We start from the raw sequence: 25,547 nt of genomic DNA on the forward strand, positions 1-25,547 counted from the left end.
AAATAGCTATTTGGCTGCACATGTGCCTGTTTCTAAATGAACACTCACTCAACATTTTAATTCTGACATCATCTTGGGTTTGAGTGTCTTCAGTGGGTGACTGTTTCACATCTGTGTCACTGTAGCTTCATATTCCTTTAACAATAAATGGCTGTAGCAGAGATTAAGATGACTAATTGATGCATAGTAAATTCAGTGTTGACACCTCCATTATATTGCTAAATGCTTATTTTACTGATCTTCACTGTGCTTACTTGCAGCCTAATTGTAATTCTGTAAATTATTGATATATGTCTTGGCAGAAAATGCCTTCAGTGCAGGATAAACATTGTTTACATCCACCATCCCGAGAGCTCTAAAGATTTAATGCAAACATTACTGTAGCCTTAGAAAATTAGTAGAAGTTTGTGGATTACTTCCACCACAGCTGAAGAGCAAGGAAACCTGGTGGATATTGACCATTTCTCACCAGCTGAGGAAAGGAAACAAAGGAGAAGCTGGGATCTGGGATGTGGTGGCTGTAGGTCTGGTGTTGGAGGATCATTACAGGCTTCAGAAGGTCAGGGGGAATGCAGTGCAATTCAGTCAACCTAGTATTGCTTCCTTGAGCAAACTTCACTGTCCACCTTGAATGGCTTGATGATCTGCCTGTTGTATTAAAAAGGAGAATTAATGACTATATCCTTGGAAGTCAGGACAAGTATTAACTCTTCCTAGAGCCTTCATCCCTCTTTGATATGAGGTTTTGCAACAGAGATGTTCTTCTCTTATAAAATCATGGAATCATTTAGATGAAAAAGACCTTTAAAGACATTGAGTCCAACCTTTAACCCAGCGGCACTAAACCATGTCCCTCAGCACCACATCTACCAGGCTGTTAAAGCCCTCCAGGCATGGGGACTCCACCATTTCCTTGGGCATCCTGTTCCAGGCTTTGAGAACCATTTCCATGAAGATGTTTTCCCTAATGTTGAACCTAAGCCTCGCCTGGCACAACTTGAGGCTGTTTCCTCTTGTCCTATTGCTTGTTCCTTGGGAGAAGAGACCAACCCCCACCTGGCTACAACCTCCATTCAGGGAGTTCTAGAGAGCCAGAAGGTCTCCCCTCAACCTCTTTTTTTCCAGGCTAAACAATCCCAATTCCCTCAGCTGTTCCTCAGAACACTTGTGCTCTAAACCCTTCACCTTGATTGCCTTTTGGAGACACTTCAGCAATCCTTTCAGCCACAAAAGGCAACTGGTTTATGTGTGTTTGAAAACAAGAGGGATGTGAAGCAGGAAATTTTTAACTGAGACTATTTCAGCACTGGGTTTACTTACTCTGGTGAACCTAATAGTCTAGGAGCTGCTCGACAGCACTTTTGTGGCTTACTTAATTCATTTGATTGTCCTTGAATCTACTCTCAACTTTATGAAGTGACAGGTTACTGGATCTGCCTAAACCTACACTTGGCCTTGAACACAGTGACTTGGTCAGAAGCGAGTTAGACTCAGCTTTTCAGCAGCAGCAGAAGTACTAATTGAGAGAAAAACTCAGGTCTGGGCAGATCTTCTTTCTGTCACATCCCTAAGACACGCAGCCACTCCTGTCTGTTCACACAGCTAAGTGTCATTCTGGCCTCTCATCTGTTGTTGTGACACTCTCTTGGCAGCCATCAGTGATGCTGTCGGGAAGCCTGACAACTTGTATTCTGGAGGGCCAGCAGGCTCACCATCTCCATGCTGTGTGCTGGCACCTTCCCCTCGTTTACGTGAAGCAAACACTTCTTGTCTTCGCTTTCACGCTCCTTGACAATCCATCCTTGAGCTGCAGCTCTTTAGTTGGCTTTTTAGGACCTTCTTCTACTTCCGGTTCCCTCACACACCTTCTCATTGCCTGGTTCCTGAATTTGAAATGAGTTTGCAATTTCTCCTGAAGTTCTCTTGACGTTTAGAGGGAGCTTGCAACACTGTTCTTCAGATCTCCTTAAAATTCCTTTCCCACGAAGCCTACAAAAACAGTCATGCTGTTCAAGCTGGAGGGGTACAGAGGTCAAGTTTCCTGCACTCCCTTTCATATGGAGCTATCTTAAATTTTTTTCTCTTGTGCTTCAAGCTGTTCATGTGAGAAGGTTGTTCATTGGGTAAGGGTATTTTGAAGTCGGCAGAGACAAAGGACCTCAAAGTTACGACATGGGGGTGGTCAGAGCTGAGAGCAGTCTCAGAAAAGAACAAGCAGAATAGTCCAAGAGGAGAGCAAACGGTTTTGTTGACTTTGACAGATCAAAGAGGTTGGGTCTGGAGTGCTGTATTCAAGTTTTGGCAGCAAGCAGGCCATTGAGGATCTGAGTGAGAACTGTGCCCAGCTCAGTGTTACTTCTGTAATCAGGGTCCTGGCAGGAGTTTTGTGCTCCTTGCTTTCTCTGAAAAAAATCATTTCGTGGGTATTGAAGGGAAAATGTAATTTTCTGTCCTGGTGCTTTTGGCATGCAATGAAAAGCCCCTTTGACCCTAGTGATCTGCCCACTAGAATGGGCAAAGTATGCAAGGTGCCTAATGTAGAATCCTTCTTGGCTGAGCATGGGGCTTCTCCTGGGGGGATGGAAAGGCCTGATCTTGCAGGACTCACTCCAATTAGCTGCAGGGGGGCTAATCACTTCCGTAATGAACTGGAACAGGTATTGCTCTGAGCAGAAAGATCAGTTTGGGGGTTATTCAGCCCGGCTAAGGCTCCAGGGAGACCTTATTGTAGTCTTGCAGTGCTTTAAGAGGGCTGATAAGAAAGACAGGGACAGCCATTTGAGCAGGACCTGTTGTGACAGGACAAGAGGTGATGGCTTTGACCTGAAAGAGGGATATTCAGACTGGAGAGAAGGAAGAAATTTTTGACAATGAGGGTGGTGAACCACCAGTACAGGTTTCCAAGAGAAAGTGGTAGATGCCCCATCCCTGGAACCATTCCAGGTCAGGTTGTTTGGGCCTCTGAGCAGCCTGTTCTAGTTGCAGGTGTCCCTGCTGACTGCTGGGGGCTTGGACTAGATGACTTTCCAACCTGAAGCTTTCCATACCTGCCAACCAGAAGCATTCTGTGCTTCTCTAGTTCTGAGTTCTTCCTCCTGCCTGGAGGAAACAGGAGTGATTATTTATGGTGGTGTCTCGTGAGGCTTCTTTTGCGTCAGAAGAGGAGTGAACAGCTGTGGATGCTGGTGCCAGAGACTCAGAGGCTTGGGTTTTTCCAGCTCAGCACAGGATGCTGCTAATGTTCTGCACAAAAGGGCTTCATATGAGACAGACAGCAGCTCTCAGTGTGTCACTGCTTACAGTTACTTGCTTTCCCATCATGATGAAGCAGTTCAGGCTTACCCAGTACCCAAGAGGTGGTAAGAGATAGGATTCTTCAGTGCTTACTATCAGCCTTCCCACAGCTCCTCCTTCTGCTGGAAATGACACTGGTGTGTCTCATCTGACTCATGACTCCAGTCTTGGCTTCATAAAACACATGGCCCTTGCCACCAGGATTCCTGACCAGGTGGAATGGGCTGTTATTTTTTGACTTCTTGGAAATGATATGCCAAGTAGGCATGTTACTGGAAAGGAGAGGGGATTTTCAGTCTGATGAAGTCCAACAATCCATTCCTTGGTTGACAGCCTGGTTTTTGGCTTCCTCTCAGATCGCACGCACTGGCTCTCCATGAATGTGCAGAATTTGGTTTGTGCCTTTAACTTGGTTTGTGAAGGGCATTGAGCATTTAACCTCTGTTTGTCAGAATATAAGATGGTGATTTCTGAGCAACTTGATCTAGTGGGCTTGGGTTTCCTGCATGGAAAATTTGTTGGCAAAACTTCAGCTGATAAAGGGAGCTTCAGGCAGCTAGTAATTAACCTGCTTTTCATGAAGCAAGCATGAATCACGTTCCCAGAAGAACTTTGTAGGAGCACAGCACACAGCACACCACATGTGGTGAGTTGTCCAGTGGCATTTTTTTCTCTGTTCACCCTGGTTTGGTGAGATCTTTGACTACTGGTAATCAGGACTCTCCCTTACTCTTTGGGACCAGACTAGAACATGTAGGAAATGCATCCATTTCTTGGATGCTGCCTTGTTGAACTGTGTCAAGCTGTCTCTCAAGTATTTATGCTTCTGGTAGTTTTAGAGTCATAGAATCACAGAATTGTTTCAGTTAGAAAACCATTGAGTCCAACCAACCATTAATCCAACACTGCTAGGTCACCCCTAAACCATGTCCCTCAGCACCACATCTACACAGCTTTTCAACCCCTCCAGGGATGCTGAGTCCACCACTTCTCTGGGCAACCTGTTCCAGGGCCTGGAAAGCCTTTCAAGGAAGACATGTTACCCAGTGTCCAACCTAAACCTACCCTGGCACAAGTTGAGGCCATGTCTTCTTGTCTTATTGTTTATTCCTTGGGAGAAGAGACCTACTCCCACTTGGCTCCAGCCTCCTTTCAGACGAGTGGTAGAGGGCAAGAAGATCTCCCCTCAGCCTTCTTTTCTCCAGGCTAGACAACCCTAGTTCCCTCTGCTGCTCTACACAAGGCTCATTCTCCAGACCCTTCATTACATTCGTTGTTCTCTGGACACACTCCAGCACCTCAATGTCCTTGGAGGAAGCGTGGCCAAAAACAGCACTGTATGGAAGGTGTGGCCTCACCAGTGCTAAGCACAGGGGGACAGTCCCTGCCCTGCTCCTGCTGGCCACACCATTCCTGATGCAGGCCGGGATGCTATTGGCCTTCTTGGCCACCTGGGCACACAGTGGCTCATTTTTAGCCAGCTATTTAGCCAACACACAGAATCATAGAATGGTAGGGGGTGGAAGGTGCTTTTCCACTGGGCAGTCTCCAGCCACTTCGCCCCAAGTCTGGTGCATTCACAGGGTTGTTGTGACCCCGAGTGCAGGACCCAGCACTTGGCCTTATTGAACCTCATCCCACTGACCTCAACCTATGAATCCAGCCTGTCCAGACCCCTCTGTAGCGCCTCTCTACCCTCAAGCAGATTGACACTCCCTCCCAGCTTAGTGTTGTCTGCAAACTTACTGAGGGTGCCCTCAATCCCCTTGTCAGGTTATTGATAAAGATATTAAACAGAATTAAGCAGGTCTGAAATTTTAATAGTGCCTGAGGGCTCTCTCTCCAGCCTGAGATCTGTGGGGTGCTTCATCTGCCTCATTAGGTCTTGCCATAAAATCAGTCTTGGAAATTTGATTATATTAAAGGCTTCAGGCATTGCAAAACCCTGCTCTGTTTGTATTTCATTTTCTCTGGGTAGCTAGGAATATTTGCAGCACTACTACAAGGTTCGTAGCTATTGAATTCTGCACTGAAACGAGGAGGAAAAGGAAGAAATTTTCCCCTAAAAAGCAGAACAGGGAGAAAGAACTTTTCTTGGGGAAAAAATAGGAACACTAGAAGATTTTTCTGCACTTTTATTTCCACTATTGCAGCGTGCTCAAGCTGATGCTTGAACTAATGCTGTGGTAGTTTCTGGTCAGCTGGGAGGAAGGGATTTTACATGACTTTTTGAGGGAATAGGAAGTGCTCCCTTTGTCACAGTGGTTTGAGCTGTTTGTTACACTGGTGCTCCTGGAAGAGCTGAGGGTGATGGAGCAGAGTGAGCAGCCTGCTCTTTAGCAGTCAGAGCAGCAAGCAGCATTTGTGGGAGCAGCTGCAATAAGAGGAAAAAAAAATTTCCTCAATCTACTGCTGCCACGTTTATCTTTTGTGAGACATTTGTGCTTGTTTTGTCTGTGGGAGAAGTCTTAGGAGATGGCAGTATGGATTGGGCAGCAACCCAAGGGAACTGTAGTCTTTTCTTGAGGCAAGCCCTACTGGGAGGACTGTCAAAAAATGTCACTGCCAAGGGGGCTGGAGAAACAGCTGTTGGAGTGGTCCCCAAATACAGTGGGAACTGGGAGAGAGGAGATGAAGAGAGATGGGAAGAGAGTGAGATGGGTCTGGTCATGTTGCATTCTGTTATTCCCCTTTTTTGTTTTCCTGGATGACATCTGCTTTCCTGTTTTCAGGTAGAAACCAGCAGGTGCTTCCTAAGCACGTAATAGATTCCATGGAGTGGCAGTTAATGAGGCTTGGGGTTTGTAAGAAATGCCAGGGAAGACAGAGGGAAAAGGGCTTCCAGAATGGGGAGGTCATTGGATGGAGGTGCAGTGAGAGCAGGAGAAGCTGTCATCAAGCTCTGGGTGAGCAAAAAGACAGGCTGTGGATAAAAAAATATAATCCCTGAAGGGATTTAAAAGACAGGTAAATGTGGTGCTTGGTGACACGGTTTAGTGGTAGACTTGGCAGTGATGGGTTAACAGCTGGACTTGATGATCTTAAAGGTCTTTTCCAACCAAAACAATTCCATAATTCTAAGATGACATTACTCATTTCCCTGCTGTACTGACAGGAATGCTGGATGCCTTGATGAATCCAGCACTACTTTGCTTGGCATTTTTAACACCACCAGCTTTGAAACCTGAAGGCAGCACTCCATCCAGAGTGCCAGCTGCATGGCTGGAGGGTCATGGGTTCCCTGTTGTGGTCCCTGATGGCAGGATGATGTGTGTTGGCTCACATGGAGGGTTCCACAGCAGCCAGCCACACAAGCTGCTGGCTATCAGTATTCCCTTGCTTCACTGAGCTCCTGGCAGGAATCCCAAAACACTTTGATTACAACAGATCTTCACTATTGTGATCTGGGTTTTGATCAAAACTTTCCTAAGTGGAGAACGTTCCAGCCAGCCAAAGCTAGTCCTGATTTCTGTTTTCAGCTCCAGCTCTTGCTAAAACCTCTGCCTGCTTGTTCATGTGTGAAAGTAGTTTCCAAAGTCTGTACAGAGCCAAAGACAAGAATGAGGCAACGTCACAGTCAAAAATACTCGAGAATAGGTATTAAAATCCTGATTTCCCCAAGCTGTTGTAAGGCTTTGGTAATCATTTCACAGTGCTTTAGGCAGGGGGTTGGATGTGTGGATTCTCGCTTAGTCAAATGTGTCTCAAACGCTGACAGTCCTCGTGCCATCCATATTTATATCCAGTAATGATTCAGGCTCTTGAAAAATCATGCTCAAATTACATCTTCTATAGCTTCAATTTCCTGCTGCTAACAAGGGGATGATTTGCAATTTCTTGTTGGTCCTCCTCTCTGCCACAGCCTGAAAGCATTGCTCAGTTACCACGCTGAGTTCCACAAGCAAAGCTGCCTTTTCTTTTTCATGTATTGTCTAGTTCCAAAATCTGAGTTTTCAACTTTTCTCTCTAAAACTAATTTTTGTGATTATTGATATCATTCTGTATAAGTTGCATATGTATGTATTGGCTACCATTAGGCTAATAGTATCCTGGGGTGCATCAAGAAGAATGTGGCCAGCAGGTCGAGGGAGGTTCTCCTCCCCTTCTACTTTGCCCTAGTATTGCCACATCTGGAGGACTGGGTCCAGTTCTGGACTCCCCAGTTCAGAAGAGACAGGGAGCTACTGGAGAGAGTCCAGTGGAGGCTACAAAGATGATGAGGGGCCTGGAGCATCTCTGTGAGGAGGAAAGGACACCTGAAGCTGTTTAGCCTGGAGAAGAGCAGTCTTGAGAGGGCATCCTCTCAATGCTGATCAATAGCAGGGGTGCAGGGCGAGAGGATCTAGTTGCAGATGTCCCTGCTTGCTGCAGGGGAGGTTGGACTAGATGACCTTGGAAGGTAAATTCTGACCCAAACCATTGTATGGTTCTATGAATGCTGATGCTTACTTGAACAAATGGAGAAGAGAGAGTATGTCTTGATGTGAGTCGATTCTAGACCATGTATGGCTCAGCCTGCTTAGGTTAAAAAAAAAAGAGCTAAACCTCTGACACAGGAGAAACATTCAGTGATGCAAAAAAAGTAGAAAAACAACCAGTAAGGGAAATTCAGTGGTGTTAATTACTCATTGTTGTGCTAATGGACCACTAGTGACAACCTAGTACCTTGCTGTTGCTCACCTCAAAGGATGCTGTGAAGTGATTTAAGCAGAGCTGTCATTTGTTTAAGGGTTTCTTTCAATGCAGTGCTGTGGCATATGTAGTGTAGTAGTTCTAGGGTCACTAGGTGTCCTCTGTGACCATTGCTGCTGAGTCTAGGGGGTAGAGATGAACTGCTGGAGTCGGTGACAGTCAGCCAAACTGCTGCTGCTAGCCATTAGATTTTACTCATCTTCAAAATGTAAGTGAAGAGACTTATCTGTGTTCACCCTAGAGGCATGCTTGAGAAGCTGGTCAGTGTAGTACATGAGCATATATGAGCAAGAGTGGTAAGATGTTGATATTAAACTTTCTTTCCTTGCCCTGTCGAAACAGCTGGTGAAAGGGCTGCAGCAGGAGCTGAACCGGCTGTACACGCTCTTCTGCTCCCGGAATCCTGAGTTTGAGGAGAAAGGAGGCAAAGTCTCCATTGTGTCCCACTCCTTGGGCTGCGTCATCACCTACGACATCATGACTGGCTGGAACCCAGTCAGGCTTTATGAACAGTTGCTGCAGAAGGAAGAGGAGGAGCTTGAAGACCGTTGGATGAGCTATGAGGAGCAACATTTGCTTGAAGAGCTTTACATAACTAAACAACGGTAACGCTCCCACTTCTGATTATCAAAGGAGAAAACCACATCTCAAGATGGTGCTTTTTGAGTGTTTCCAGAATTTAACCATGGTTGTTATCTGTTGTGGCTGATGTTCTTCCACTGAGTGGCTGTGGTGAAAGCTAAACACGGGACTGAGTTCAGCTCAGGCACAGGGAGCTGGCACTACAATAGGAGCTCTAAATCCACATCCTATGGGCTGTACCAGAACCAAGCAAGTAGCTACTGCTCACTGACTAGATGCAGTGGGAGCAGATCATAGCCAAGAAGAAAGGAGAAGATCAGGCCATTAGCCCTTCAGATACTGGAGAAGCACAATAAAGTAGCTTACAGGTGGGCAGTGAGCTGTAATACTGTGCAGAACCTGAACAGTCAAATTCCCAAGTTTCTAGAGCAAAATGAGTTTTTCAAGCTGAGCCTAAGAAATTGAGCTCCACCAACTGGATACGGATGTAATTGCTGGGATTTGGCTTATGGGGTTGCTGCTGGCCTGCACATCATCTACCAGCTTCTTCCTGCTCACATCTAGAAATGTGGGTGCTGTTGGGAGTGTGAAGCAGTACTGCCCACTGTGACAGATGTGGTCTCAGTTTTGGCACCTTGAAAGTGTTGGTAGGGACTCTTGGTCATTGCAGATCATCATGATGTCTCCACAGTGTTAAGGTGACTTAGCTGTCCTAACCTGGGTATTGAAATGCTATTAAGACACCCACAGATGAAGCTTGAGCTTTAGTTTTCCCAGGGGGAACTGAGGATCAATCATGGTCACAGTTCTTTTTGGTTCTTTCTTTAAACCTATTGTAGTGTTGGTGGTACTTTGGAAACATTAATACAGCTTGTAATCAGTACATCAAAGGTTGGACCAGATGATCCTTGAGGTTCCTTTCAATCTTGTATTCTGTGATTCTATGTAATTATGGATTGTACAGGACATCTCTTATCAACTGCAAGGCTGGATAAAGTGCAGTCTTTCTGAGAGAAGTAAGAAACATCGTTGCTGGTTGTTCAGGCTGGAGAAGCAAAGAGCTGTGGAAAGACTTCCTAGCTGCCTTCCAGTACTTAAATGGGGCCTACAGGAAAGATGGGGAGCAACTCTTCATCAGGGAGTGCAGTAACATAAGGAGTGATGATTTCAAATTGAAAGAGGGGAGATTTAGATTAGATGTAAGTAAGAAGCTATTCACTGCAAGGTTGGTGAGGCACTGGAACAGGTTACCCAGAGAAGTTGTGGCTGTTGCATCCCTAGAAGAGTTCAGAGCGAGATTGGATTGGTCTTAGAGCAATCTGCTCTAGTGGAAGGTGTTCCTGCCCATAGCAGGGGGTTTGGAACTAGATGATCCTTAAGGTCCCTTCCAACCCAAACCATTCTGTGATTCTAATGAAATTGTCCAGGCACATCCTTCAGGCTTACCACTAGCATATCATCAGAGAAAATTTACAATTTTCACACTCATGTTCCAGCTCCTGATGCACCCTTTGAGGTGCTCAGGTTGCATTCACAGTAATCCAAGTACTATTTTACACTGGCACTTCCATCTAGAAAGAGTAACTCCATTTTGTGAAACATCTCTAGCACAGTTCAGCCTGAAACAATAGAAAATCTGCTGGTAACATCCTGTAACTTGGGGATTTCTGGTCCTGTAAGGTTGGCAAACACAGAGTGGATTTCTGGAAGTGCTTATGCAGGATGTGTTGTAGCACCTACAAATATTCTACACTGCATAATCACACACAGGGTGTGAGGTCAGGCACTGGAAACCTTCAAACCTTCAACAGCAGTTCACAATAGTCAAGTATTCTTCATGCCTTCCTTTTTTAGGACTGAATCACACAAACGTTTTTTGACTGTACTGGGAAATCTTTGAGAATTTTTAGCTCCAGACTTGCTTCTTTCTAACCAGGATGGCAGAGGTTAATTTTAAGGTACTTGTTTCTGTAACACTTTCATGGAACTTGAGCAACATGGTCTAGTGGAGGATGTTCCTGCCCATGGCAGGAGGGTTAGAACTAGATGATTTTTAAGGTCCCTTCCAACTCAAACCATTGTATGAACCTATGACCGTTATGAGATGAAGTCTTCCTGCTCTGAAGGGTGTAATGTTCTAGTGTTGGGACTGGTTACAGTTTTGCCACTCCATATGAGTGCTTTTTGTTGTAGCTGCTTTTTAAATTCCATCTAACTGAAGGTGCCCACCCTTTTTCAATGCTAGTTGTAAGGGTGGGACACTGTTCTCCAGCTATTCCCCCACAATACAGAGCTCCATAATGCTTGGACCATGGAGTTTTCTCTGGCTTTGGTGTTTTGTTTTGGTTTGGTTTTTTAATAAAGAAAAGAAACCAAACCAGATGATTGAGCTGCAAAAACACCAAGGAAACAGGAGGTGAATCACCTGCTCCTGAGGAAAGAGGGCAGGCAGATGCTTGGAGTGCTGAACAAGGAAACTGTCAAGTGTTGATTGATTTCTTCTGTGGTCAGAGAAAGAGGATTTCACATATACTGATTCTTAATCAATTGAACTGCCTCCAAGAAATACTGACACCATCACTCTCTCTTCCCAGCAGACAAAACTGTTGGACCCCACAGGAATGCCTGTTTGGATCAGAGAGGTTAAGGCTGCATTTTTTATTGGATCTCAGAAAGATCTCTATTTTCTAGGTTGAGAGAGATAGAAGAGAGATTATATGGGTTAAAGGCATCCACCATATCAAAACCACCTGTCTTAAAATTTAAGGTATGTATTTTTAAGAAAGTTTCTCCTGAATATTCTGCTTGCTGTAAAAATAGACCTGCAATAGGAGTGATTCTGTTCACTGGTTTGGGTGGGGTTTTTCCATGTCCCTAGAGTTGATGTTGGTAGAATCATTTCAATATGTTGAAGTGTGTGTCCATGTGTGTAAATATGTTCCTGGATTCATTTATTATTTGTTACTAATATATACATAAATTGTTGTTACTACACACAGAGACAACTGTGTGGGAAGGTAAAAGCTATTTGGCAAATGACATTAATCATGCACCTTAAACAATTTCACTTCTGCTTTGTTGACTAATCCATTTTCCTCGGGGACTACTTTTAACATGTCACATCTCTGAGCAAATCTGATTGAATTTCCTCCAGCAGTGGATTTTCCTCCCAAATTATTCTGCTCTGACGGTTAGCCCAAGTTACTTCTAGTCTCAAGAAATAGATGGCTTGCTAATCAGCTGTACAAATTTGCCAGAACTTTTCAGTGTTGGGGAAAAGACATTTGCTAGCCTCTTGGTAGGATGTGCTAAACTATCCTGAGATTTTAAATCATAAAAAATGTGACATGGTAGATGAGAACAAAATAGATGATTGTGTCTTAACCTGCCGTTTTTCTTTCCTTCTGAGTTCAGAAGGACTCCCAGAAGCCAAGGTCAACCTTGAGCTATAAAAAAAAGAAAGCTAACCATAATTCAGTTTGTCACAGCCTTCTCCTTTTCATTGCTGCTCAGAAGTGTGTGTCATGCTATTATCTCTACCATCAAGGAAGCTGGAGTCAGGCTGATACTCCTCCAGCTCTGTGAAATTTTTTTCTCCACTAAACTGAAGATTTTATGAACAGTTGTCTTTTAGAGGGAGCAGGAAAAGAGGGGAAGATGAAAGGGAGGACTGTGTCAATCCAAATTACTGCTAGGTAGTTTTCCACTGCAGTACCTCCCTTCTCTTGCCCTTACTGAGAGGAAGATGTTTTGTTTCTGGGAAACTTTACACTAGTGACTTCCATTGAAACATTGATGGAGCCCTAGAAAAGGCTTCCCAGAGAGGTTGTGGAGTCTCCTTCTCTGGAGAGATTCCAAAGCTACCTGGATATTGTGATCCTGGGCAGTCAACTGTTAGGTGACCTTGCTTTAGCAGGGGGGGTGGCTTAGACGATCTCCAGAGGTCTGGAGACTGTAATTGCTTCAATTGTCATAACTGAGGCAGAGCTCTGAGGGCAGAGAGGGGCTTTCCATGAACATGATGGCAAAGTGCTTCTGCCAAAAGAGGATTTCAGCAGGCTGATTGAAAGAGAGTTGCTCATCAACAACCCAGTCCAACTTACTGAGGGTGGCAAGCTTGTTGAAAGAGAACTTACTGCCTTGTAGGTACCAACTACCTGCTCCTTGACTCTTCATGGCAGACCAGAGCTCTGCCTTGATTGTGATTTGCCATTCACCACAAATGCTTGATTCACCAATTACTTTAGTCTGTGTGAGCCCAGAGACTGGACCTTTTGGTCACTGATCTCCTTAGGCTGTAATGGGCACATCTAACTGTCATGAAAAAGGCTCAGCACTGTTGATGTGTTGCTTCTTTTATGGACTGTTAAGCTTCCCAAGATGAGAGTCACTAGTCCTACATTAAGCAAAGTTAAGCTTGCTGATGTTGAGCAAGTACAGAGGTTGCTTTTGGCAAGGCAAGTGCAAGAACAAATTCAGCAGCTGACTTGGCTGGTGTTGAAAGGATCTGTGTGATTAACTGAGCCTTTGGGGAAGAAATGAAACCAACAAACCTCAAGGTATGAAGTGTCTTGTATTCTAATAATAGATTGGACAAGTGAGGGTGAGGTATCTTTCTCTCTTCCTCTACTTTTCAGATGCTATAATTGAATACACTTACATCAATAGGAACTGTGTGTTTTAGAAGCAAAGCAAACACTCTTTGTAGAAGCACAGCCTTCTCCTCACCCAGCTGCGTGAGAGAAGTTGGAGGAAAAGGTTAAAGGGGCTGAAGAACATGAAAACATGAAGGATGATGTGATACCTATGTCTTTATGACTTTGTGGTGCGTGAAGATAGCTGTTGAAAGTCAATTTTCAGTCACAGTTGGGAAGAGGAGGACAAGACACACTGCTCCCTAGGACTAATATGGAAATCCATTGATATCTGGGCTTGTCAGTGTGCCGGAGGATTTCTTAGCGCTTCTCATTCACCCAGGCTTACACAAACTCTTCTGAAAGAAGCTCAAGCCCTTAACCTTGTGGTTTCTATGTAGCATCATCTGACAGTGTTGTCAGTGTTGACAACTATCACAAATTATTTTTATTACTAGTGATTTAGCACATGTACAAGAATTACAAGAGCTTAACGGATACAGCCTTGTCTGAGAAGAGGAAGCCTTTAAATCCAATTCGGAATGTGCCATATAGTTCAACACACACTGCCCAGTTCAGTTTTCTGTGTGTTATACTTGTAGAGGTTTTTGCTCCCTTTGTCAAAGCTGCAGGGCGTTCCTGGGTGCAGAAACAGGTAGAGGCTGGTGCAGAGATCTTTACTTCCTCATTCTAGGAGGATATTTGGGATCCCTCGGGCTGAAAGGCAATACAGAACCATAAATTGTAATCACCTTCTGTGTCTTCTGTTTTAACATCACCACTAAACAACTTTCATTTCTCCCCCACATTCACCTACGCTGCCTCACTTATGTGAGCTCATTCAGATGGTTTTGGTTATTTACTTTGGAAAATCCTGCAGTCTGAAGGTGAATGGATGACCGTTTGGCTCAGCTTCTCCTTAAAATACAAATAAATTCATTTAGTCTTCTGTTTATGAATCATACACAGAAAAAAAAGTGTTTGCCTGAGTATTAAACCTTTCTTCCTTGTGATTAAACACTTACAGGAGTGTATGTGAAGTGCTCCATTCCTGCTTCTAGGAGAAACGCCAAAATGGATGTTTCATAGAAAGATTTTAGTCCTTAGTTCCCTATGGGTTTCATCTTACGGCAATCTTCTCATCAGCCACTCTGCAACAGCACTGAGAGTCTAATGGCTGCAATTGAAGGACTTTATTTTTGGAACATTTAATTTTGATTTGTAGTATTCACTGCTTTGGTGTTGGTCTGGTGCTACCCATTAAGGTGCCCCCATCTCTTGGTACTTTGTCTTTGTAAGCATTTCCAGAGCTGGAAAAACACACTAAAAGGCTGGTGTGTGTAAGAAAATACATAGCAAAGAGTGCTGTCCGAGAAGAAAGCTCCTGTCCATGAACACTGTTAATCTCGTGTCTGTGAACAGAAACAAGAGAGCAAAAGCCATGTACCATGTAACCACCAAAACTATCTACCTTGTGAGATTTTGGCCTAGTCTGCAGTTGGCTAAGGGGAAATCATAAAAGCATCTTTCAAGAATCTGCTAGCAAGCGTAAGCTGGTAGTGGCTTTCTGATTTCTTTCTGAAGCAGAAAGCCCATAGTTGTGTGTTCCAGGTGGTGGATACAGGAGTATCAGATGGACAGGGCTAAAGGTTGCTTATTCACTTCAAAGGATTGCACGGTGAATATCAGTTTCTGTTGTATCTGAAGATGAGAAAGCTTTTTTTGTCCAAAATGCAAGGATGGAAGGGTCTGTGTAAAGCTTCATTCTAAGAAAGGAGAGAAGCTTTGACTAGACTAAAGGAACAATGGAGATGACAGAGCAGAGCTTTGCAGCATATGACACTGAATAGCTTTGCTGAAGACCGAGATGTTTGTTCCTATTCTTTTGGAAGGAAGAGGTGGGGTACCAGAGCCAAGTCAGAGGAGGAGGAATGTTTTGTGCGGTGCTGGAATCCGATAGATGAAACAGACCATTATTTCTACACCCTCGCTCCATGTGCTGATGTATAGAGACGGCACATGGGAATCCAACCATCCTCCGCATGCACTTAGCAAGAATGCAGCTTTCTCGTGCTGGTTCAGTAGCAGCACACTAGGAGTTGCTCAGCTGCAGTGCCCTGCAAACTGGGCAAGTTGCAGTGAAGGTCTCATAACGCTTGTGGCAGTTTAGGCTGGGTGCCTCCTGTTGCTGCCACGTAAGTTACACCTCTGGTGTCCCGAGTGTCCAGCCCATAAAGGTAGACACAGGAAACAGCCTCTTTCTACCCATAAATCCTGCACCCTCTAAATTCCTCTGCAAAGTCATTCTCTGCCTCTTTCTTCCCTCTCTGCTCCCGTGGGAGATGCTCCTGATCAGGTCATGGTGGGGGAGTATCTTAAGGCCTCTTAGGCCTCTCTAGGTCTGATGCCAGGATGGGGGTCGAGGGGACAAATCTCAGACCTGGCCAGCCTGGACTAGCCTAGCAGTTGAGGGGGAAGAAAGATCCCTGGGTTTTCTTGGGTAGACCCTTAGCTGGGGAGAAGGGAAGTGTTGGGAGGCCTTTAGGTAAGGTGCAAGGGACTCTGTATGCTTTGAGATATCTTTGCCACTATGCTTTGTAGTTTCTGTAAAACACTAATTGTTTTTTTCATTTAAACTTTCCATCACTTTCCAGTCCATTTGTGTATCATTCTTTTGCCCCTCTCAAGGCAATAGAGGATCTGTCCAGCCTTAAACCAGGACAATGGTGGAGTTTATTTTTCATAGAAGAAAATACTTTGAAGGTTAAAAAATAATGCTGGCTTATGAAAGTGTGAAATGCTGACCGACCCAGGTTGCCCAGACAGGTGGTAGATGCCCCTTGCTGGAATTATTCCATGTCAAGTTAGTTGGGGCTCTAAGAAACCTGATCCTGTTGCAGATGTCCCTTCTGACTGCAGGGGGGTTGGACTTGACCTTTAAAGGTCCCTTCAATTCTATGATTCTATGTTATAACTACAGAGTTTTGCATCCGGTGTTTCTAGGAGCTGATTGCTGAGGGTTAGTAACGGGGTACAGACCCATTCATCTCTGGGTCCCTGTTGAGTGCCAGTCCAGGTTAGGGTTATCACCTTCCAGTGTTAGGGTTCTCAAACACTGGAACAGGCTCCCCAGGAAGGTGGTTGAATCCCCACCCCTGGAGGTGCTTCAAAGATGCAGGGATGCAGTGCTGAGGGATATGGCTTAGCAGCAGACTTGGTACAGGTAAAGAACTCAATCTTAAAGATCTTTTCTAACCAAAAGAATCCTGTGGTTCTATGTTCAGTGACCTCTGTCAGATGGGTTAGCAGTTGCAGGTCAGGTTTACTCAGTTGCCTCTCAGAGCTAGAGGCAGTCCTTTTAGATGACATGAGAGCAGCACACAGAGTCTGTCAGTGTGCTGTACCTGTCCCTTGGCAGTGGCTCCTGACATGGTGGCACTTTGAGAAGCACCATTCTGTTGACATATCAAGAGGTGTTTTAGGAGGTGTACCCAACACCAGCCTGTATGCATGTGACTGCTACAAGAATTCTCTAGGTCACCTTTAATGCTCAGTGTGGCTTGCATTTCTACTTCCTTTGTGTGCAGCAAAACAAACTATGGAATACTTGGTTAGGTTAAGATGAAGGACATGGTAAGCTTTGGGATGTTTCATGAGAAATCAGTCTTCAATCTTGCAAAACTCACCACATTTCCTTAGTGTCTTCCAAATTCTTCTTGCTCCAGCCTTTCCAGTGTTGGTTGACCTCTTTCAGTGTGATGGTTTGAAACTGTCTTTTTAATTTTTCTTTGCAAAGTTCAAGCAGAGAAAGCGAAGGAATGTAAATAAGTCACTATTGGGTGTAACACAGCAAAATAATGATTGTACTAAACACTTCCATTGGAGAGAGAGAAATGTTTAAGAAACCCTACTCAAAACAGAGTTGGGCAGTTTGCAACTTGCTGGGCTGTCTGACTGCTGCTTCGTCTTTTCTGGTTGAAGATAACACACTGACCTTGGCAAGCTAAGTCTAACAGCCTCTCTGCTGCTTAACTCTGCCTTCTGCCAGGGAGGGTCTGGGAGGAGAGGCCCCTTGGGAGGTCCCCTCTTTGGGGGAAGCAAAGCGAGCTTGGTTGTGCTTTTCTGTTGATTGTATATATTTGTAAATGTTGTGAATAGTGTATATTTGTACATATTCATTGCATTTCATCATAGATTGTAGATTTGCTTGTAAATAACAGCTTGCATTTGCTTCCAGACTGAGCTAGCCTGGTTATAGTCGGGGCGGGGGGATTTCAGCTCTCACACTGTTACATTCAGTTCCGATATCTGACTTGCTTTTCAGTTTTCCACTGCTGTAGTGCCACAGCACATAGCTGTTCTCACAGCAATGGAACACAGGAAACTTGACCCTCATGTTATATCTATGTTATAGTGGTCTTCCCTGTTCTGACTTACTAATACTGTGGAAGTCCCTCAGTTGAAACTGAGAAGTCAATTGAAAGAGGGAACTCAAACCCAGCCACGTTTAAAGCGTTATTTCCATCCTTGTTAACGTGGATCAAATCTCTCTTTAGGTTGAGAATTTCTTCTGCATGGGATCTCCACTGGCAGTGTTTTTGGCATTGCGTGGCATCCGTCCAGGAAACAGTGGCAGTCAAGACCATATTCTGCCCAGGACAATTTGTAACCGCTTGCTAAATATTTTTCATCCCACAGATCCAGTGGTGAGTTTTAATTGCAGCTGCAAGCTTTTACCTTGACTACTTTTAAGCATCAGCAGTGTGCTAATGTGTGCTCTTCAAAGGTGTGAATCAGCACAAGGATGTTCCAGCACAGGACTATTTGTTAATGGTCATCCTGCAATGTCTTGGGGGTTGTAACTGTAGAATAACAGTTCCTAAAGAGAATTGCCTTAAGTACCAGATACTTTGCTTCCCTTCGTATGTTAATAAGCATAAGATTAAAGATTACTCTGCCTTTTTTGGTTTCCAAAGACATAAGAAATAATCCTTCTCAGTCAAGTTCCAGCTTGTATTTAACTTAGTGACTTCTATTAAGCATCAGCTGCTCAAAGATACTACTGATGTTAAAAAAAAGGCTTCACAAGCAGTTTACAAGATGCTATAGAAAAACAAAACCACTGATATTGTGGAGTTTTTTTCCCCAAAGGGTCCAGAGTAACAGGTTGGTAGAGGATGGGACCATATTTGGAAGGGCAGGACTGGAATAGGTTCACCCTGTCCTTATACTCTTCTATAGATAGCCAGTGTTTGCTGTTATCAAGGAGCCTTTGATCTCTATCACCTTGGCAACTGCTTTGATGCAAGCTTGATTTGGGATTTCATGCTTATCTTAGAATAATAAACTGGGGGTAATTTTGTGTTTAAACTCTGCCTGAATCTGAGTATCTTCAGACTTCAATCCAAACATGCTTGATCTGCCCATCTCAAGATCTTGTTCAGCTCCAGCTACTCCAAAACCTCAGTTCCCCTGGGACATTCGGGATGGCTGGTCAGGCTGCAATCTGTGATCCCATTCTGGAAATAGTAACTTTAGTCAGCTTTAAGAGAAAGAACTGCAGAATGCTTTTCTACATGAAAGAAAAATGATGAATCAATAGAAAATGATTGGTTTTAATAAGCACACCATGGTGTGGGACCAATGAAGACTCATCAGACAACATGTTTACGTGGCCAGTTCCTCCCTCTCTGTTGCATTGTGCAGAAGCAGCTGGACTCTTTAAAATTTGCACTGTCCATCCATGATGACCAACATCTGTTGATGGTAACTTGTGTGTTCCAAACATGCTGAAATAGAAGTAGTGTTGCAGGTCAATGTGCCACAAGGAATGCACAAGCAACTGGACAGCCAATCTATCTTCCAGACTGGGAAAATAGAAGTGAACATAGCGCCGCCATTCTGACAGATTCTAGGCTCCATGCCTTAGATGTTTTGGATTTGTGGTTGGACAGGACTCTGTATGGGGAGGGATGTTTTTCAGCCTTGCCACTCATGATGTTCTTTCCTGAATTACTCTTGCAGGCCTATAGGTTAGAACCTTTAATTCTGAAGCACTACAGCAACATTTCGCCTGTCCAGATCCACTGGTACAACACTGCAAACCCTCTCCCCTATGAGCATATGAAGCCAAGTTTCCTCAACCCAACAAAAGAACCTACCTCAGTTACAGAGAGCGAGAGCGTTTCGGCAGTACCGAGCCCAACTACTTCTCCAGTCATGGTTCGACGGCACTATGGGGAGTCTATAACAAATATAGGCAAAGCAAGTATATTAGGTAACTCCTCTTGATCTCCTTTGTTTTACAGATTCATAGAATGCTTTGAGTTGGAAGGGACCTTAAAGATCATCTAGCTCCACCTCCTCTGTCACCTTCCACTAGACCAGCTTGCTCAAGGCCTCACCCAACCTAGCGTTGAATACCTCTATGGAAGGGGTATCCACAACTTCCCTGGGCAACCTGTTCCTGTGTCTCACTACCTTTACTGTAAAGAATGTGTAAGACTTTTCTTGTAGAGCTTCAGTGCTTTGTGGTGTGGTGGTTGAGGTGCAACCACAAGCACTTCAAACCTTCTTGGTTGTGCCTATAAAGGTTATGTGTGAGTTTATGGCTTGTTTAACTCCCAGCTGATAGTTCCTTTGAAGAAAAGACAGTTTGTGTATGCTGGAGTCAAAGCTTGTAGGGAGAGGATGTAGACCAGGGAGTTTATGTTCTTGCTGCTTTAGTGTGTGCTGGCAGTGTGCACTTGGAGCAACAGAAGGCCAACCATGTCCTGGACTGCATCAAAAGAAGTGTGACCAGCAGGACAAAGGGAGATTATTTTTCCCCCTCTACTCTGCTCTTGTGAACCCCCACCCGGAGTACTGCATTCAGCTCTGGTACCCCAGCACAAGCACATCAAACTGCTGGAGCAGGTCCAGGGGAAGCCACAAAAATGATCAGAGAGCTGGGATACCTCCCATATGGGGGCAGGCTGAAAGAATTGGGGGCTGTTCAGCCTGGAGAAGAGAAGTCTCCACAGAGACCTTGTAGCAGACTTCCAGTACCTGAAGGGGGCTATGAGAAAACTGGGGAGGGACTTTTCACAAGGGCTAGTGATAGGATGAAGGGCAATGGCTTGAAGCTTAAGGAGGGCAATATTAGGCTGGAGATTAGGCCAAAATTCTTTAGAGTGAGGATGGTGAGACACTGAAACAGGTTGCCAAAGGAGGTCATGGATGCCTCTCCCTGGGGCTGTTCAAGGCCAGGTTGGATGAAGCCTTGAGCAACCTGGTCTAGTGGAAGGTGTCCCTGCCCATGGCAAAAGGGTTGGAACTAGATGATCTTGGAAGGTCCTTCCAACCCAAACCATTCTATGAATTTGGTTGCTGTCTGCCTTAAGGAAGCAACATCCTGGTGATTTAATAGTTTCCATTCTATGGGGGGGAAAAAGTAAATTAAAGTTTGGTTTGTGACTGCATTTTTTAATTTTGGCAAATAGAAGAAAAATCACTTTGTGTAAGCTATTATATTTAACTCACGATTTCACCATAGGACATTCAGGCTGGTTTAATGCCAAGTCTGTCTCTTCCTGGCTTTCTGTTTCAAAATGAGCCCTGGTTTAAGTGAGCCTAAATTCACTTTTACTGGAGCTTACATTTGAGCATGCACTTACAGTTGTTGTTGACTCAAGGCTTTTCTTTAGCTCTCTGTGTGGGATTTGGAAGAAAGCTGGTGCCAGGATTCTTCCCAAACAAGTCAAGTCCTTAAGTAGAAGTAGGTTATGTTTCAAAGCAGGCTTGCTTTTTGCTGTGTTAACTATAGTAACTTTAATGGCTTGTCCATAAGGTGGCAGCAAAGTCGGGAGAAAACATGGCAGATCTGGTCTTAACTTTTACACCCCTCTTCCTGGGCAACCAAAAAAAGTCCCTTTGCAGGATGACAGAGCATTTCCCAGTGTCGATAGGCTGATGTCAACAGAAAGACCCTTATGGAGACAAATATCTTAAATGGGATGGAATTCTTAAGTGCAGAAGGTACTAACATTGTTATAGAGCATTTTGATCTTAGTCTTAAACCAGAGGAATTACTCTGCTCTGTACAAGTCCCACATTTCTTGCTGCAGGAGTCTTCTCATGTATTTTTGTTCCCCTAACTACAGTTTCCAAATTATAGCCTTTGCTCCTACGCTAGATTAGCCTCACGATAAACAGTGGACACTGAAGTCAGATAAGCTGTTCCCACCCTAGAAAAGCATGAATGGTGTTTTCCCTCATCTGTCATTCAACTGTAATTCATAGGTGCCACAGTGACTTAAATTTGCTGTTTGATGTAGCTGCCCTTCTGTTTGTGTTTGGGTTTTTTCCTCCATGCCAACTACAGGAGCTGCGAGTATCGGGAAGGGCCTCGGTGGGATGCTTTTCTCCAGGTTTGGAAGATCTAGCACAACCACCCCACAGACACTGGAGACAGGAAAAGATGGAGCTGAGGGAGATGACAAAAAGGCCACAACTGTTGGGTCGCCGCCTTTACCACACAGCAGCTCGGGGTTTCTCGAACCCACAGGTTAGTGCTGAGGCCACCTTACAAAGTGTGTGGAAACAAGAGCTTGGGTGGGCTCCATGTGTGTTGAGAGGCTGGAAATACTATAATAAAATATGTCACTATTTGGTTAGTTTGGTTTGCTCTAGCATGATAAATACTGAAGCTGAGCTTGGTTCTTCAATATCTTAAGACTGTCCAATGACTGACTCTTTGTTCTTGTTTTAATTTTTTTTTTTTTGACCTCTAAGAAGAACATTGAGGTACTGGAGCATGTCCACAGAAGAGCAACTGAAGCTGGTGAAAGGTCTAGAGCACAATTCTTATGAGGAGCTGCTGAGGGTACTGGGGTTGCTTAGCCTGGAGAAAAAGAGGGTAAGGGGAGACCTTCTCACTCTCTCTAACTCCCTGACATGAGGTTGAAGTGAGGTGGGAGTCAGTCTCTTCTCCCAGGTAACAAGGAACAGGATGAGAGGAAACAACCTTAAGTTGTGCTAAGGGAGGTTAAAGTTGGATATTAGTGAGAATTTCTTCCCTAGAAGGATCATAAAGCCCTGGAACAGGCTGCCCTGGGAAGTGGTGGAGTCCCCATCCCTGGAGGTATTTAAACACCGTGTAGATGTGGTGCTGAGGGGCATGGTTTAGCAGTGACGTGATAGTGTTAACAGTTGGACATGATGATCTTAAATGCCTCTTCCAATCAAAATGATTCTGTGATTTGGATTGAAAGGGACCTTTAAAGGTCTAGTCCAACCCCGCTGCAGTCAGCAGGGACATCTGCAACTATAGAAGGTTGCTCACAGCACCCCGAACAACCTGACCTGGAAAATGGTTACAGGGATGGGGCTTCTCTCACCTCTCTGGGCAACCTGGGACAGCATTTCACCACCCTCAGCATAGAAAATTTCTTCCTTCTCTCCAATCTACCTTATCTTACATGGTTTTGTACATACATACATGTGCCCCAGATGTGTATGTGTGTGCATGTATGAATTGTGGTTACTGAGGTCTGCATATCAGTAGTTCCTGGACTCTGCATATCAATAATTCCTCTGCTAGGAAAAACAAAGTAATTCCTGCAGAGAATTCCACTCACTATTCATCATTAGCGGATTTATTTACATTTCCCCACACATGTACAATTCTGAAGCAATCTGTATCTACAGGCACATATGACTGGAAACAGAAGCTGCCCTTGTCCTGATCTGAACCTCCCAGAACAGAATGTGCAATTTTTGCAGCTGGCTTTTTATGGAAAAATATAGGTACTTCCTTTGCAGGAATTCGTACTGGGTGGGTTTTATTTCCATACTTCTCCTTGGCACTGATGCAAGGCAAGGGGTGGGTTTTGCAATCTAAGGAGTCACAAGTATGTTGTATCCTGTGATAGTGTCCACATGATGCATTGCTACCAGTTCCTCACTGCTCATTTCAACAGACAACCTGTCTGAGTTGGTAGCTGAGGACAGAGATTTGGTTCGAAACTTGGGGAAAACAGAGCAACATGAGAGCAAATATGCCATGAGGTCCTTTCAGGGGGGTGGGAGGGGGGTTGGCACGCCTACATGGTTCCTGCCTCCCTCTTTGCTGAAAGCCTGACCCTGCTCCATAGAAGGAGAGCATGGAGCAGAGGCCAGGGAGGCTGTGAGCTGAATGATGCAATCCACAACCCAAGTATTTGCTTCTGAGAGGGCGGCCGCTGGGCTTGTGGTGGGGCTTGGCTGCCTCCCAAGCTGCCGTAACAGCCTCTCAGACAGAGTCGTTCAGGGCGTCCTTCCTGCCAAGCAGCTGGCTTTTATGGACAGATGGCTCTTGGTGGAAATGACTCTGTCTGGTCATCTCCTGGTGTTGGAAGGCTCTGACCTCCTCTCCTTGCTGCGTGCGCGATGCTCCCGTGCAGAGGCGCAGGGATGTGGTTCCCCAAGCGCCATGCTCCCTCTCTGCGCTCTTCCAGCCAAGAACTAACATTCCTTCAAACTGGCTTTGATAAATGGATGCATTTTTTACTCAATATGGGGTTTTGGCTTTTGGAGCTGAGCAGACTTTTCATTTTGTCCTTTTCGTTCTATTGCTCCTTGCAGAGATTTTTTTTTCTTCCTTTTTTTCTGACCACTGAAGTTCCTTTAACAATAGGTTAACCATTGGCCCCGCTAAAGACGCAGTGAAAACTGCCTTGAATGTGGAATTAATCAAAGCAGCCATTGAGCTTGAAAGGATAGCTGCTGAAAGAGATTTGCAATGATCTGGAAATTAAAAGGGCTGGTGCTGCATAGGGACTGCTGGTTTTCAGAAAGGGCTTCTAATATTGGGTGTAGTCTCCTTGTAGGGCCACTGAAGAAGTGAGAAGTTCATTTATTTTAGAAAGATCTGAGCATCCAACTTCTGAAAGTCAGTGTTTCCTAATGGGGCCTCAACATTTGCTGGACATGTCTCTGTAGTTATCATCAGGAGCATAAATAAATGTATTTATGTAGCTATTAAAAGGAAAACAGATGCTTTAAAAATGCAGCTCTCTGCAAGCTTTAGGGTTTAGAATCATAAGATCAATTTAATTGGAAAAGACCTTTAAGATCAGGTCCAATCATGAGCCCAGCACTGCCAAGTCACCACTAAACCACATCCCTCAGCACCACATCTACATGGTCACTGCCAAGTCACCACTAAACCATGTCCCTCAGCATCACATCTACATGGCTTTTAAATCCCTTTAGGAATGAGGACTCTACCACTGCCCTGGGCAAGCCCGTTCCAGGGTTTAACAACCTTTTCAGGGAAAAAAAAATTTCTGATGTCCAACCTAAGCCTTGTCTGGCACAATTTGAGTCCATTGCTTCTTGTTCTCTCACTTGTTACTTGGGAGAAGAGATTGACCCCCACCTGGCTCCAATCTCCTTTCAGAGAGTTGTTGACAGCAGCAGGGTCTCCCCTCAGCCTCCTTTTCCCCAGGCTCGACAACTCCAGTTCCCTCAGCTGCTCCTCACCAGACCTGTTCTCCAGACCCTTTGCCAGTTTTGTTGCTCTTCTGACAAGTAGAGTCAGAACCCAAAGCTGATGGTGTTTTTTCTTCTGCTGATGGACAGCTCTAATGATGCTTTTGTTTCTTGTTCCCTTTCTAGTAGAACTGGAGCACAGGATTGATTTTGAGCTCAGGGAAGGTCTTGTGGAAAGCAGATACTGGTCTGCCGTCACCTCGCACACTGCCTACTGGTCATCCCTGGACATCGCGCTGTTCCTCCTCACCTTCATGTACAAGCAGGACCAAGAAGATCCTGACAAATCCAATTTGGACTTGAGTTGAATTTTTTGCTGGGGAAGGAGATTTTAAAGCAAATGGCACAAACCCAGATGGTTTACTGTTCAACTGCAGTAATGTATGGCATGGAGGTTTCAGGTTTAAGTGCATGTTTGGGTTTGTTGGTTTGTTTTTAGTTTGGTTTTTTCCCTATTTCTGAAAAGCAAAACTGAATTTGTATTTTCAAGCACTTTATAGTTTTAAACATTTTTTGCAGTGCTTAATTAGCCCTGAAATGACCCCAAATTCTTGTTTGACTGTATAAAAAGCTGATAAAATGTGTAGCATCCTGTAAGCACAGTTGCACAGTGTGCTTGGGTGACATACTTGTTAATGAGCATAATGAATGTTTAGTTCATTGAAGTATAAAAGATTAGTTGATTAAAAAAAAAAAACAACACAAAAATCAAATCTAAATTAATTTCCATTAAGAAAAATATATGTTAGAGACAAACCTAAAACTGCCATGTTCTGATGTTTTCTGTATCAGTCAATAACAACTTGCTGGTGTAATTTCCCCAGGACTTTATTC

General features: G+C 44.4%; 1 protein-coding gene across 1 annotated transcript in view; it reads left to right on the plus strand.

Moving 5' to 3' along the window:
- Positions 1 to 25,021, plus strand: part of DDHD1 (DDHD domain containing 1) — a 76,485-nt gene extending 51,464 nt beyond the window's left edge. Inside the window, exons 8-13 of the mRNA XM_054400679.1 lie at positions 8,329 to 8,591; positions 11,260 to 11,335; positions 17,759 to 17,908; positions 19,227 to 19,479; positions 21,565 to 21,747; positions 24,840 to 25,021. Coding sequence (XP_054256654.1) covers positions 8,329 to 8,591; positions 11,260 to 11,335; positions 17,759 to 17,908; positions 19,227 to 19,479; positions 21,565 to 21,747; positions 24,840 to 25,021 — 1,107 coding nt within the window. The remainder of the gene's footprint in view (positions 1 to 8,328; positions 8,592 to 11,259; positions 11,336 to 17,758; positions 17,909 to 19,226; positions 19,480 to 21,564; positions 21,748 to 24,839) is intronic.
- The last annotated feature ends 526 nt before the right edge of the window (positions 25,022 to 25,547 follow it).

Source organism: Indicator indicator, chromosome 4, assembly GCF_027791375.1.
Source record: "Indicator indicator isolate 239-I01 chromosome 4, UM_Iind_1.1, whole genome shotgun sequence".
Classification (NCBI taxonomy): Eukaryota; Metazoa; Chordata; class Aves; order Piciformes; family Indicatoridae; genus Indicator; species Indicator indicator.